This window comes from Cololabis saira, chromosome 13, assembly GCF_033807715.1.
Source record: "Cololabis saira isolate AMF1-May2022 chromosome 13, fColSai1.1, whole genome shotgun sequence".
Classification (NCBI taxonomy): domain Eukaryota; kingdom Metazoa; phylum Chordata; class Actinopteri; order Beloniformes; family Belonidae; genus Cololabis; species Cololabis saira.
In genome coordinates this window covers 33,692,880-33,708,879 of record NC_084599.1, presented here as the reverse complement: position 1 = coordinate 33,708,879, position 16,000 = coordinate 33,692,880, and the positions used below count along the sequence as shown (strand labels likewise).

The 16,000-nt window shown below is 40.3% G+C and overlaps 1 protein-coding gene across 2 annotated transcripts in view; it reads right to left on the bottom strand.

The window, feature by feature from the left end:
• ror1 (receptor tyrosine kinase-like orphan receptor 1) overlaps window positions 1-16,000 on the bottom strand; it is a 169,768-nt gene that overhangs the window by 15,740 nt on the left and 138,028 nt on the right. For both annotated transcript variants that reach the window (XM_061738718.1, XM_061738719.1), the window contains 2 exons: window positions 2,919-3,046; window positions 659-976 (listed from right to left, as the gene is read on the bottom strand). In XM_061738718.1, the coding sequence (XP_061594702.1) occupies window positions 659-976; window positions 2,919-3,046 (446 nt within the window). The remainder of the gene's footprint in view (window positions 1-658; window positions 977-2,918; window positions 3,047-16,000) is intronic.

The window sequence follows — 16,000 nt, the reverse complement described above, 5'->3', positions numbered from 1 at the left end:
AATGTCTAATTTTTTGTAAAAAAAAATCTCATTACATTTAAGACAAGACTCAAAAATAACCATTTTCACCTGTTTCAAGTAGATTTTCACTTAAAATAAGTGGAAAAATCTGCCAGAGGAACAAGATTTTTGCTTGTAATGAGAAGATAAATCTTGTCCCACTGGCAGATTTTTCTACTTATTTCAAGTGAAAATTTACTTGAAACAGGTGAAAATGGTCAAATAACAAGTTATTTTTCTGGTGATGACTCTTGTTTTAAGTGTAATGAGATTTTTTGACTAAAAATGAGACATTTTAACTAGAAATAAGAAATCTTCCTGGTAAGATTTTGAGTTTTTACAGTGAGCGAGACTGCATTTGAAAAAGTTCAAATTTTCTTGACCACACAGATAAGCTCCATAGCAGACTTCTGTGATGAGTATTTGCTGGACGTGTTGATTGATACTCTACTTAAGTTCTGTGACTCGTAACCTTGCCATACCTTAGCTTTGACTGAATTGATGCCACTGTACAGTATGTGCTTGACTCTTTGTGCTGCCTCTTGCCCAGGTCGTCATTGTACGGTAAATGAGAAACTGTTCTCAACTGACTTACCTGGTTAAATAAAGGTTAAATAAAAAAAAAAAAACATTCAGTGAGCAGGAGAACAGGTCTTACTCTTGTTAATGGGCTCCGCCATGGGGATCCCGATGCGTAAGCAGTTAGCAGCCTCGGGGCTGTCGAACGCCGCCAGGTCGTCACAGTTGGGCAGTTTCAGTCTCTTCAGTATGATGGGGTTTGAGCGGGCGATGATGTACTCGGTCTTGCACAGGTCGTTCTCCAGGATCTCACATTCGTCCTTGCAAAGGTCCCTGGGTTTGTCCGTACCCGAGGTGCGGTCACACGTCGGGAAGGCAAAGTGGCAGAGGGAAGGGATGGCGAACTGGGAGCAGCGGTCGGACAAGTGGTTGGACGTCCCGATCATGGTGAAGGCGGCTGGGAACACAGAAGGGAAAAGCTCTGAGGGTTCGAACGGGAAAACGAAATCAACAGGTGAATCCAGTTCTGGTTTTGAAATCTAAATGGTGTTTAAGAGATGTGATTTAATGGAAAACAGAATATTTGATTCTTGAAAAGGGAAAAGGTATCAATAGTTTACAAGCGAGCCCTACTTTTACATGCAATCATCTTTTTTCTGCTTGGCATCTATATACAGAATGGGTTAAAAAAGACTGATGAACCCTTCAGTTTTAAAAGTATGACTCACAGTCATACAGTTATTGCAAACACATGCGTTGCTGAGGTTGCCATTATCAGTTAGGCAGCTATTTGTCGGCTGGAGAAGAAGACAGGCGAGTCTAAGCGGATAAGTGAAGCTGGCTCCCCTCCAAACGTGTCCGCGGCACATGTTGCTTGAATAAAAATGATCATAAAGATCAATAAAGATGACATAAAATTCAAGATTGCGAATGTGGATGTCCTGCCTATAACGTGCATGATTTACAGCCCTGCAAGGTTATTACGATGCCGCGGCAGCATAAATCTCGGGAATCAAAACTCCTTGATGTTTCAGTTTAGAGTTCATGGGACTCTTTGTCCCTGAACTGTTCAGGGAGAAGGGGGGGGGTTAGGCTGACAGCTGCACGGATGTAATCAATAACACACACATTAAAGTGACCTCCAAGGACATGCGCCTGAAAACACGTAAGACAAAAACACAGGAGCCGAGACCGATTTTCATAACGGTATCAAACAGTGTGGGGGCCATGTGTGCTCCATGTCGAGTAGAGACCGGGCTGAACTTCTTCTGAACTCTGATGTCCTGCTTCCTTCCTGCCGCACAGTGATTAAGGATTAAAAAAAAAAACAAACCCCAACAACCTAATTTGCAGCAGTTTTTAATTTATTTAGGATATGCAGGAAGGCCACTTTTATTAAGGTGCTCAGTCAGTGTAAAATAGGTAACTGAAGACATGTGGTGGTTGAACTGGTGGAGAGGAGGGCAAATCACTTTTAAGGCCTTGCTGAAATCTATAAAAATACATTAAAATCACTGATATTGAAACATGCTAGAGTATACTGACTTGTGCTTCAATAATTGCAATTTGAAATGATATGATAGTGAGATGCTGCTGACGCGTGAGCTATCCATCACGTGTGTCGCTGCATAAATCAGACCAAAAATATCACTGTTCTCTAATAATCACACTGTTTAAAATTCAGTTAGTGCGCAATGGGAAATGATAGAAATCGAGGATAATTTAATAATTATTTCAGTTGGTATTTATCAATTTCTTTCCATCCTATTCATTCATCCAAAAAACTCTTTCAGACCTAAAGTCTGGTGGAAATTCCTGAAACGAGTTAGTCATTACTTGACATTAAATGCTCTTTCATCTTTAGTCCTCATGATTGCAATCTGTCACTCGAATAATTTTATAACATATTTACTGAAATCACTCAAACGGGAGACTTTAAGAAAAGAAGGATCTGTTTGAAAAGATGACATCTATGATACATGTATATATATATATATAACCTGCCTCAGCAAATCAAACAGGCCTCCTCTCTGTCCGTTTTTAAATCTCTTCTCAAAACCCACATTTTCTCCTTGGCTTTTAACACCTAGCAAGACAGTTGAGTTTATTTTATCCTTTTATTCTTTATTTTATTCTTTTTTTTCTTCTATTCTATCCTTTTTATTCACTTAACTTAACTTATCATGATTGTTTTATTTATGTGCCTTGTGTATTATGGTGTTTTGTCTTCCATTTGCCTGTCCAGCACTTTGGACCATGTTGGTGTTTTTAAAGTGCTTTAAAGTTGACTTGACTTGACTATACACACACATATATATATACATATATATATATGAAAGCACATATCAAGTCCTTTATTTTAAAAAACGTCAGACTGCAGTGCAGGTGCATTTCCTCACCTGTGATCTGGGTCTCGATCTCCCCCTGCATCTGCAGCGAGTCGACGAAGATGCTGCGGTTCCCGATGAAGCGTGCACAGGCTATTCCTCTGTACGGCTGGCAGAATCCCTCCTCATCAAAGTCCTCGCTGAGGGGAAACAGAGAGCAGGGTGAGGACCATTTAAAGTTCAAGCCACATAATCAACAGAGAAACATCTTGAGATGCTGGAGGAGCAGATGGAGTCTGGAGCTGCAAGTCAGATGGGGTGCAGTGCACAAAAACACCACTAGAGGTCAGTCCGTGTATGATAATTACACCAAAGAATCCTTCACTTCCACTGAAGGAAAGGCTGTTTTTTAAAAACTTTTTTTGTTTCTGCCTTTCCTTGGCTCAAGATAAGTCATACTTCTGTTGAAGGCAGAGATCTAGCACACACACACACCCATGCAGAGCACAGCACATATGAGAACGGTACAGAATTAATATTTGGCCGCTGTCTAAGTTTATTCCTCTCATTGCAGAGAAGTGTCACCACCAACTGTAATTTGAACCATATGTCACAAGTGCAATTATGTTTTCACAACTACTCAACTTTCAGTTCCTTCAAGAGATTCCTTGTTAATTCAGAAAATTCTGTCCTTATTTAAAAAAAAAAACCCTTTCACCCACCTCCATCTTTCTCATCGTGCCTTGGTCTGTCACCTTTCTTATTCTATATATACACACACACACACACGAGCGTGCATGCACAAACCACACGTGCACACTTGCAGGCTATTCACTCAGTGTGAAATCACTTGGTCATGTGCTTTAAGTCATGCCATATGGGGTCTTTAAGATCCGGCAAAACCACAATATATAGAACAGGGGAGAACATGATGCCACTGCTCGTACACACACGCATTACTGGCTGATGTAAAGTACATCCTTATGCTTCGGAAACTGTCGCTTGAACAATGGCCAACAGAAGTAGCACCTTTCAAAGTGACCACATTGAACAGTTTTGTAAAACGAATTAAAGCATAACTCCACAAACTCCAAAATGTGTAAAAGAAAAAAAAAAAAAAGCACAAAAATCATTTAAAATATCATTAAAAACAAAGCAACGTGGCTTCAGGTGAGCATAAACAAATCCATGACTATTCATGGGGGCACAGTCATACAAAACACACATTTTAGGCTCCAGTGACATCAAGGGTGTATAATTTTGGTGTGAGTCAGGGGTCATTAGGTTCCCTTTCTCTGAGGAGTGTTAAGTGACTGAAGGGCCAAGGTCAGCCCCCCCCCCACACACACACCCCTGACTGTGCACATCTAAATAGGCTTTCCAGACATAGACACACACACAAACACACACACACTGCAATAAAGCAGTGGTCTGCCTTCTGCCAGCGCCGCAGAGGTATCCGAATGCTGCATTTATGACTAAATGCATGTTTAAGCAGATGTTATCTCTAGAATATGTAATTTCCCACTAAAATATGGATCGGTATCAGTCGCTATGAGTCCATGTTGTGGTGCGCCTGCAGGAGGATTAGCACCTCTTCAGCAAGCCACAAACTCACACACTGCTACACGTTTTTTCTTTAAATCGTTTTTTCTTATAAAAAAATACGACCCGACGTTTGGTGAGAGGAGAAAGAGCCGCCAACAAGCAGCAACTGCAGATCGCTGAAGTCGAGGCCCCGGCAAAGCCTCTCCTCTGGGGTTAACTCACAATCTGGTACTTTCCTTTGAGCGCCAGGCTTCGGGCAGTCAATGACTGCAAGATATCAGATACACATTAGGAATGGGCGATATTTTACCGTTCACGATATACCGTCAAAAAAATTCCTCACGATAAGAAATTGTCATCTGGCGGTAAAAACAATAAATTCCCATTGATGACGTTTTTGTGTAAAGCCTGAATTATGGTTCTGCGTTAAATCCAAGCACAACGTATGTGAAGGAAGGAAGGAAGGAAGGAAGGAAGGAAGGAAGGAAGGAAGGAAGGAAGGAAGGAAGGAAGGAAGGAAGGAAGGAAGGAAGGAAGGAAGGAAGGAAGGAAGGAAGGGAGAAAACAAGGAAAGGAGGAAGGAAGGGAGAAAAAAGAGGAAGGGAAGAAGGAAGGGAGAAAAAAGAGGAAGGGAAGAAGGAAGGAGAGAGCAGGAGGAAAGAAGGAAGGAAGGAAGGAAGGAAGGGAGGAAGGAAGGAAGGGAGGAAGGAAGGAAGGAAGGAAATGAGCCTGAAAGAAAGAAAGAAAGAAAGAAAGAAAGAAAGAAATGAGCCTGAAAGAAAGAAAGAAAGAAAGAAATGAGCCTGAAAGAAAGAAAGAAAGAAAGAAAGAAAGAAAGAAAGAAAGAAAGAAAGAAAGAAAGAAAGAAAGAAAGAAAGAAAGAAAGAAAGAAAGAAAGAAAGAAAGAAAGAAAGAAAGAAAGAAAGAAAGAAAGAAAGAAAGAAAGAAAGAAAGAAAGAAAGAAAGAACGAACGAACGAACGAACGAACGAACGAACGAACGAACGAACGAACGAACGAACGAACGAACGAACGAACGAACGAACGAACGAACGAACGAACGAACGAACGAAAGAAAGAAAGAAAGAAAGAAAGAAAGAAAGAAAGAAAGAAAGAAAGAAAGAAAGAAAGAAAGAAAAAAGGATAAATTCCCGTTGATGACAAACATGGCGGATCTGAGAGCGAGATAGATTTATAGTTGAAAAGGTGGAGTTGAATTGGTATTTTTTTTATCGTTATCGGGATAAATGCCAGAAATTATCGTGATACATTTTTTAGTCCATACCGCCCATCCCTAATACACATATCACCATATCTTTAATTAAACTGGGTTTCAGATTCATGTGCATAAAGGTAAAATCATAAAAACTACGGCACTGGTCCAGATACCTCTGGACCTACCGGTATATCAACGAGGAACCCTGTAATAGAAAAAGTTCCCACTGTGAGAACCGCCTGGAGAATTTGTGGAGGTCGTGACTGATTGAATATGATGATCCGGTTTATGAATAAGCAGTTAGAGCATGGGAGAACACACACACACACACACACACACACACACACACACACACACACACACACTCACAGAGGGTAAAGGGAGAGGGATGGAGCGCGGCCAGGGCGCCCGGAGGTTAGTGCGTCACAGAGGACGGCGGACACACACATCCACACTAGCATTAAGCCACACACAGACAAGTAAATGACAAGGGAGAGGAGACGATCCGCCGCAACACAGCCGGATCCCTGTGGGCAAATTACAACTCTGGCCGGTCCGAATGCCCTCAACCAAACCGACTCAGCCCAAATCACAAATTGCCCCGCACAGATCTCGAAGATTTATTTCATTTTTTCTTTTAAACTTTCCCCATTTTCCAAATCATCCCCGATTCATCACCATACATAAGAGGCCCATTAATGTGTCTGTGAATTCCTTGTGACATCAAAAAGAGCAATGGTTATTTTACCCCACCGCCCCCACCAAAGCTCTTTAGGGATGACTTTAAGGCAACCGTATTTTTCCGAAATGTATTCTTGCGTCTCATTTCCATTTATTTTTGAGCGCTCATGTTAGCCATACCAGGAACAGAGAGCTAAGTGCAGTTGCTATTTGTGTAAACAGTGGATAGGGCTTTTATTTTACACACCAACACCACAGGCCCTCTGCGTAATGTTTTATAACAGTTAATTAGAAGGAAAGCTTTTTTTTTTCCTTCCTTTTTTTTTCTTCTCTGAAAATAAAGCCATAATACAGATATAAAAAGAAAGGCTGGCTTTGCCACAGAACCTACGCAAACAAGGTATCGAGGACATGGATTGCCCAATCAGATTCCTTCAAACCTTGTTGGATGCAATCATTAAGTTTCTTTTCCACCACCAACTACAGTCACATCCATAGAGCTAAATAGAAATAAGTGATCAACTAATTTGGTGGAGGAGTGACATAGTGAAGGAGCCGTGCTGCAAAGCATTAATACATCTATATATAATGGCAAGTAGGAATGGGTGATATTTTACCGTTCACGATAAACCGTCAAAAAAATTCCCCACGGTAAGAATTTGTCATCTTGCAGTAAAAACGATAAATTCCCGTTGATGACGTTTTTGTGTAAAGCTGATTTATGGAAGGAAGGAAGGAAGGAAGGAAGGAAGGAAGGAAGGAAGGAAGGAAGGAAGGAAGGAAGGAAGGAAGGAAGGAAGGAAGGAAGGAAGGAAGGAAGGAAGGTAGAAAACAAGGAAAGAAGGAAGGAAGGGAGAAAAGAGGAAGGAAGGAAGGAAGGAAGGAAGGTAGAAAACAAGGAAAGAAGGAAGGAAGGGAGAAAAGAGGAAGGAAGGAAGGAAGGAAGGAAGGAAGGAAGGAAGGAAGGATGGAAGGAAGGAAGGAAGGGGAGAAGGAAGGGAGAAAACAAGGAAAGGAGAAAGGAAGGGAGAAAAGAGGAAGGGAAGAAGGAAGGAGAGAGCAGGAGGAAAGAAGGAAGGAAAAAAAGAAGGAAGGAAGGAAGGAAGGAAGGAAGGAAGGAAGGAAGGAAGGAAGGAAGGAAGGAAGGAAGGAAGGAAGGAAGGAAGGAAGGAAGGGAGAAAACAAGGAAGAAGGAAGGAAGGGAGAAAACAAGGAAAGAAGGAAGGAAGGGAGAAAAGAGGAAGGGAAGAAGGAAGGAAGGGAGAAAAGAGGAAGGGAAGAAGGAAGGAGAGAGCAGGAAGAAAGAAGGAAGGAAAAAAAGAAGGAAGGAAGGAAGGAAGGAAGGAAGGAAGGAAGGAAGGAAGGAACGAAAGGGGAGAAGGAAGGGAGAAAACAAGGAAAGGAGGAAGGAAGGAAGGAAGGAAATGAGCCTGAAAGAAAGAAAGAAAGAAAGAAAGAAAGAAAGAAAGAAAGAAAGAAAGAAAGAAAGAAAGAAAGAAAGAAAGAAAGAAAGAAAGAAAGAAAGAAAGAAAGAAAGGAAGATAAATTCCTGTTGATGAGGTTTTTGTGTAACAAACATGGCGGATCTGAGAGTGAGATAGATTTATAGTTACAAAGGTGGAGTTGAATTTGTATTTTTTTTATCGTCATTTTTATCGTTATCGGGATAAATGCCGGAAATGATCGTGATACATTTTTTAGTCCATACCGCCCATCCCTAATGGCAAGGACACACTTATACCAGAAACTATTGGCAGGACAGAGTACTTGTGTGTATTTTCTGCTCCCCAACCTTTGATCAGAACACGGAGATCGGGAATGGAGATCTATCAGTACAATGACAGACGGAGCTTTGATCTCCGAGACGAGGAGTAACGATTGATGACGAGTGCGATGTTAGCAGGAACGGGATTCTACAGTCGAGGAAGGAAAACGAATGAGTCGACCCTGCACTCGATCATCTACGGGGAGAAGTTGGCATCAAAGCCGAAACAAACGGATTCCTTTTAAAGCTTCATAATTGATCGCAGATCACAGATTTCCACTTCTGGTTCTCAGGACCAGCTTCCTGCAACCTCTGTCCTGCAGAGATGACCCCTAACAGGAAAAAGGGTTGCGTGAGGGTGTCCACAAAGATTTCCACACCACAAGACGCAGACGGGACTGACAACCCACCGGAGGAAAGAGGGCAGCCGGATTCCTGTCCGGTCTGGTTTTCCTTTTTAAAAAAGGAGACTTATTTAAAAAATGCCAGCGAATCAGCATGAAGCCGGAGCAAATCCTGCGACTGAACTGAAGTCTGCCTTTGTAGCATTATTCTGAAGTTTATAAAAAGCAGGTGATGGTGAGTGGCATGAAAAAAGAACATGCAACATGTATAAACAGAATAAAACATGTTTATTTCTTTATTATGATGTTTATTTCTGATGTTCATGATTATGTGTTATAATGTCTATGTGTGCTGTGTGGGTGTTAATGTGAGGATGTGTGTTAAAATGACCAAATGTGTGTGTTTAACCATGATTGTGTGAGTTTTTATATGTTAAATGTATTTTATTATATAAAGCACTTCGCTATACTATTGTACGACGGAGTATTAGGGCCAAACTAAGACAAAAAAAAATTGCAAATTACGAGAATAAAGTCATAATATAATGAGAATAAAGTCGTAAAATTACGAGAATAAAGTCATAATGTTGCGAGAATAAAGTCGTAATAGAATAAAGTCGTAATATTATGAGAATAAAGTCATAATATTATGAGAATAAAGTCGTAATATTACGACTTTATTCTCGTAATATTATGACTTTATTCTCGTAATTTTACGACTTTATTCTCGTAATATTATGACTTTATTCTCGTTATTTTTATGACTTTATTCTCATAATATTACGACTTTATTCTTGCAACATTATGACTTTATTGTCGTAATTTTACGACTTTATTCTCATATTATTATGACTTTATTTTCGTAATTTCCTTTTTTTTTTCTTAGTTTGGCCCTAATACTCCGTCGTACTATTGTATGAAAGGTTCTATATAAATAAAGTTTGATTTGATTTCAACAATGAACACACAGAACTTTCAAATTACTGCAAATGTATTCCCCAGTTTGTTTGCATTTATTTAGCTTTTGCGTAAATCAATGGCACTAAAATTGCATGTGGACGTCAAACTTCTGAGATATCATTAAAACACCATAAATTTAGATGAAAACTGCTTACAAAGCACGTGTGATTTGAAATACATTCACAACTCTCCGCATTTTGCTGCGTCTTCGCTTTCGCCACGTTTAACGATGGAGAACCTCTGGAGGATGCAAACTTTGCTTTCCTCATCAAGAAGCTGTGGGGTGCGATGACGGGTTTGTGTTGAGTTTAGGGGTTTACGGCGCATGAAACTCGACCCTCTCGGTTGGAGGGAGTATAGAAGGGATGGGATTTGAGGGTGAGGCGGCGAGGAAGTGAGGGGGTGGACGCTGATGACATTCTGGATTTCAGGGTTTTATTTCCAGGAGCTGCTGTGGGTGCTGAGTGAGGAGGAGATGAGCTGCCAGCGGCGTGAGCTAACAGCTCCCCCATCAGGGATGCCCCTCAACACATATGTAACTCCTATATGCAACTACGAATCTATTTAGCCATCAGTTATTTACCAACTACACCACTGTGAATTGCACGGGCTCCTGGAAGTTCTTTAATAAACAGTTCACCTTTTGAAATAATCCTAATCCTAAATACTAACTTGAGAAATATTGCACTTAAAGGGGACCTATTATGAAAAACACGTTTTCTCTTGCTTTAACATATATAAAGTGGTCTCCCCTCAGCCTGGCAACTCAGAGAAGGAGGAAAGCAACCAAATTCTGCAGTGTTTCATCTCTACAGCCGCCCGGATGAGCCTAAAGTGTAATGTGGCTTCTACGAGCCGTTCAGATTCTGCTCCCGTCGTTACGTAATCAAAATGCAAACCACGCCCACAACTAAACACCATGTCCTAGCTGCATGAGAGCGTCCGACTATTGCGTAGCACTGCGTGACATCGGACGCTCTCTGTCCATCTCCCTCCAGCCAGCTGCCACTTTATTGAGGTTTTTGTAGTGAAATGAGGAGGAATCATAGAGATAACTCATTTCAACTAACTGGATCAGCCGTTCCTCATCCATGACTGTTTCCTACAGCGCTTTCAACTGGCTTTCAATGCGAGCGACAGGAAGAAAATAGAAGCAAGGCGTCCAACAAATGTTCAGCTCAAAACGGTGGGCCGCGTCGCGCTGCGCAGTGCTGCGTCCAGTTAGGACAGTCCAATGGAAAATAAAGCAATGGAAGTGATTTTGTGGCTGACGCTCACTCGCATCGCATGCAGTTAGGACTATTTTTTTTATTTTTTTTATTTTTTTAATGCTTTTGATATAGCTTATTTTGTGACAAATTGACTTGAATGTTTTATTTGAGATTTGCACAAATGTTTTGTTATTTTCACAACTGTCAACCTCAGTGGAAAAGTCTGCCTGTTACTGTCTACATTGTATTAATTGCACAGTGTATTTTAATTTACTTGTTATGCAGGAAAGGGATATTTGTTTGATTTTATTCAAGAAACATTTTTATTCTATATATGCAGGCAGTTTATTTTTATTTCATTTGTTTTATACATTTTGATATTGTGCAGACCTCTGTTAATAAAGGAACCTGTGTGACATTTGGCACGAGGCTTTGTATTAAAACTGACTGTTTTTTAAGGGTTTGCGTCAGAAAGAAATTAAGCTAACAGAGATGCTATGCCTAAATGCTTTGGGGGAAACCCCAATTATGGAACAGAAAAAATATCGATATATATCGAGTATCGCCATTCAGCTAGAAAATATCGAGATATGACTTTTGGTCCATATCGCCCATCCCTAGTGCCCTCCCCTGCTACACATCATTCAGGCAGCCAATCAGCCCAGAGCCTCATTATCATAGCCCCGCCCACTCAGAATCCCTCATAGATAATGAGGTTAGAGAATGGGATGATAGAGACATTCCTCAGAGGCTGAATTTCTAATTTATTTAGAAAAAACAATCAAAAGCTTGTTTTTAAGACATTCAAGGCCTGTTTAAAATAGATATTACATGCCATAATAGGTCCCCTTTAAGCTGTTTCACAAAGAGCTCATATGAATTCAGAGTGGTGTATTGTTTCCTGCAGGGAGTCTGTGTTGAAAGCCCCATAAAAGTTGATATTGTGTACGTTTGTGACCATCCCTCAATGCAAAATGGTGGGACATTATTGTTGTTCCCTCTGTAAGGCCTTAAAAGGTAGCAACAGAGATGTAAAATAAGGAAAGACGAGCTGGCATTTTTGGACATGGAGCTCTTACCAGTCAGGGAGCTTCCATTAACACTAGAACTGCAAAATCTACATATCACAAAGAAAACCCTGTAAGGGAAACAACTAGAATCTGAAAAAAAACTGTAAAATGTGGCTAAAACCTTCATGAGGTGGTTTTCAGACATGTTGATAGTCAAGTTTAGTGCAAAAGTGCGATCACTTCGGCATCACTAGATGTGACGTAGTCCATCATATGACGATCTAAATGAGACGTGTATCTCACCCTACACACTCATTTTGTTAATATTTACTGTCATTGTTGCCCATGCTGGGAGCTGCAGCTAAATAAAAGTTCTACAACAACAGATATTTATACAGCAGTATTCTTTCACCATCGTCATTACACACAGACACATAGATGGATAGCTGGCAGAAATGGGGCCCACAGAGGCCAGTGGGACCCCCTTTCATGTCTTGTCACTCGGAGCATGTTGGTAATTATGATTCAAGCAAAACCCCAGACTAAGCACTTGATTAGACATTTGAGGGAAAATCTTCACATCGCTTCCCTGCCAAACTCTTAAATGACAGGATTCAGAAGATATATCTTTCATTTGTTGGAGTAAATAAACATTAGCTTTTGGGTGGATGTGAGATCAAGTTTAGACATACAACCGTTCATGTCATCTAGGCTCTGCTGACTCCAGAGATAAATCGATGTGACTGCATATTCCTGTTTCCAGACAGTTACCTGAACCTGCTTGTTGTGACTCTGCAGTTGCATTCAACTTGGAGCTTAGCTTGGCTTAAAGTCCAAATCTTTTGGCTTTGGTAGTATTGTGTCAAAGGGCAGCTAAGTTAGCCGCATGTTAACCAACGTCAATGGGAATACGTCCAACAACAACATTTGGAGAAAGAAACAAGTGTTTTCTCCCTCTAGTCTGATTTAAAACGATATCAAGCCTCTACATCAGTGGTGTCAAACTAATTTTGCTTGGCGGGCCGGATTTGACCAATTTTTTTCTCGGGGGCACTCTAATTATGTAAAATATATTTCTTCAGGATCTTTTCTTGAAATATCTCGTTTTTTTTCAAATTATGTAAGATACTTATAATATAATTTTACAAAGATAAACAGAAACAAGTATGTTTTTTTTATATTTCGCTTTTTTATAGGAAATGTAATTAAAAGCTAAATCTTTCTTATCCGAGAGTGTTTCTTTGGGATTTAAAGATTTTTCCAGTATAATTAAGTGTATTTATTTTTAAAAATTGGCGCGGATATTTACGCCAGTGTGCCGAAAAAGTCAGCACTTCTCTTTTAACTGTTTTACTTGGTCACTATCCTCGTATTCAAAACTGAAATTCTCCGAATAAATATCTTCTATCATCTTTTTAAGCAGTGATATTTTTCCTGCAAAAATATATAATAGTAGTCAGTTAATAAAAATAAACGACCGTCTACAAAGAAATAAAATCGGCAAATGCATTCTAGAAAACTAAAAAAATTTCGAAAAATGCTCTCTTTGTAGAGTAACGATGGATTTGTAGAAGAAATATATTATCAGATATGCTGCGATTCATGGCAATTATTTATGCCTTCCTTTTTAGTAAATTAACATTTTGTTTTTTTGCGTTGGAAACTTCTCGCGGGCCGCATGAAAATCTCTCTCGGACCACATGTGGCCCGCGGGCCGCACATTTGACACCCCTGCTCTACAGAATAATCAACATCAACTTTTAATTTAGACCTTTGTTTAAGTCACACTTGTTTAGTTTAATCCTTGAATTGTTCAATCACACACTCGCACAATAATTCAGAGGTCCGAACGTCGTGCCCTCTTCATCACTGAGCTTTGAGAGCCGCCGGCGTGGTTGCACTGAGAAGATCTCACACCGACAGGGGGCCAGCGTGGCCACCAGAGGCCGAGGCTGACTGGGATCCGTGGGGGCCGGTGGCCCATGACCGGACTGGGAAGGAAGAGTGAGAGAGGGCAACTGGGGCGCTGCATCAGGATACAATGGAGAAAGAGGAGGCTCTCTGGCTCCTCGTGTTACTGCAGCTCGCCCACGGCAACAATGGAGGCTTCTGTCGGAGCCAAAGAGCTTCAGGGTGAACTTAAAAAGGAGGGGAGCAAGAAGAGACACACCGGATGGATTTGAGGTTGGGTGCCCTCGTCCCACTTTAAAAAAAAAAAAGGTCAATAGACAGGTCAGAGGGGAAAAACCTCTGACATGCAGTTAGTACAAATATTGCATTATAACTGTTTAGTTGAGCAATTTGTCCGTTTTTAGGCTCTTAGATGCTAGAAGTTACTACATAAAAAGGTCAAAATATCAAAACATCATCGAGGAGCAAAAAAACTAACAAAAACAATGGTGTTAACTTTGTTGCTTGTGCCAGCATTTCTTTCTCTTACCATTTCAGCTCAGACTAATATTAGGAGGCAGGTTATTTTAAGTTATAATGAGGGTGAACATGACCTTAAGTTATGCTAATAATCTCCAACTATGCTCATTATTAATTAGTGGCACCAGTGTCCAGCGAGCACGGGTTTCCTTACCCAGAAATGGAAAATGTGCCGCTTCAAATTAGTCTGAGGAAAAGCTGCAGTTTCCCAGAAAAGCTGCTACAGGTCCTGTCTGAAGGCTTTAATGGAACTACCCATGGTTGAATTACGCTGGTAAACATTTATTTATTTTAGCACTTCACTTAATCCGATGAATGCTGATCTAATCTAAAACACTGCACAAAATTACTTCCAGCTATAGATGGTGTCGTTTGATGTGTTGGACAAAAGAATTCGTTTTAAGGCCAAAACTGTGCCCACAAAGGGCTGGAAGTCCCGGTTGTGGATGGAAGCAAAGGACTTTTGATTACAGCGTGACCACATGGACGCTAATTCACCATTCGGTAAGAGAGCCTGCATCGATCGCCTCGCTCCTCACAAAGGTTCTGACCTAGGGACACGGTGTGGGATGAGCGTGGGTGGGTTTCAGGAGGGAAGGTGTCAGTCGGGCTGTCAATTAGGACAGCGGGGTCATCTACCTCTTTAAAAAACTAAGTTAGAGTGAGAGGCGTTTAAACAGACACCTGCAAACAAGTGCAACACAGGGGGCCGAGTTCACTCCAGGGGAGGTGATCATGAGGAGGAGCTTTCATTTGACTCAAGTAACTGCTGAAGGTCATATACATATATATGTATGCGTCAGAGGTGTCAAGTAACGAAGTACAAATACTTCGTTACCTTACTTAAGTAGAAATTTTGGTTATCTATACTTCACTGGAGTAATTATTTTTCAAACGACTTTTTACTTTTACTCCTTACATTTTCACGCAATTATCTGTACTTTCTACTCCTTACATTTTAAAAACAGCCTCGTTACTCTATTTCATTTCGGCCTTTAAGAAAAAAACGATCCAGTTAAATAGCTCCATCCGGATAGAGTGAATTTGGTTGTGGTTGTTTCAGATGTTCTTGTCCAGTTTTGTTCTTGCATCCGTTCCCTCAGATTCCTGCAACTAAACTTGGATGTACATTCCAATAAAGGTTAGGATAAATGATAACATGCCTCTGAAGTTTGACTTTTTGCACCATTACAATACTTATAGGCAACTAGTCATCATATCTCCTGCTCTCTGAAACACATGTTAATGCTCAATAGTACACTTATATGGTTCTTTAATATATTTGCATTATACTAAGATGCATTCATTTTCAATGGCTTTTGTCCTTAATGGCTTTTTTCCCCTTTACATTACTTTTACTTTTATACTTTAAGTAGTTTTGAAACCATTACTTTTATACTTTTACTTGAGTAAAAAACTTGAGTTGATACTTCAACTTCTACAGGAGTATTTTTAAACTCTAGTATCTATACTTCTACCTGAGTAATGAATGTGAATACCTTTGACACCTCTGGTATGCGTGTTGTATATAATATATATATGCATGCAGGTTTTCAACTGTGAATAAATGACTGAATGACCTTTAAATAGCTGTTGTGTTTAATGCAGTAGACTAAATGGATGTGGGATGCCTCCCGTAATGTCTAACTAAAACATCCCAACACAGGCATAAACTACACAATGGTTTTGGAAACGCCACCCACTGCACTAACCGCGATTCATGAAAAGGGTTGAAACCAAGTGATCAGAGGAGATCGACATCAGATCAGAAATACCTTTCCAGCACTGGCAGTGAGCTTGAAAATCTTTGCCCCATGGAAGAAAAAACTGGGCTTTTACTTTTCACTTTTGTTGCAGTAAAAATTCTTTCTTTGAGCTTTTTTTTCTTAATAACATTCTTTAAATTGACTCCAGGCTGCCTGCAAACATCAGTGTGGAAGTAATAACAGGAACAGCAAGGAGAACAGAAATGAAAGAAAAAGGGGGAACA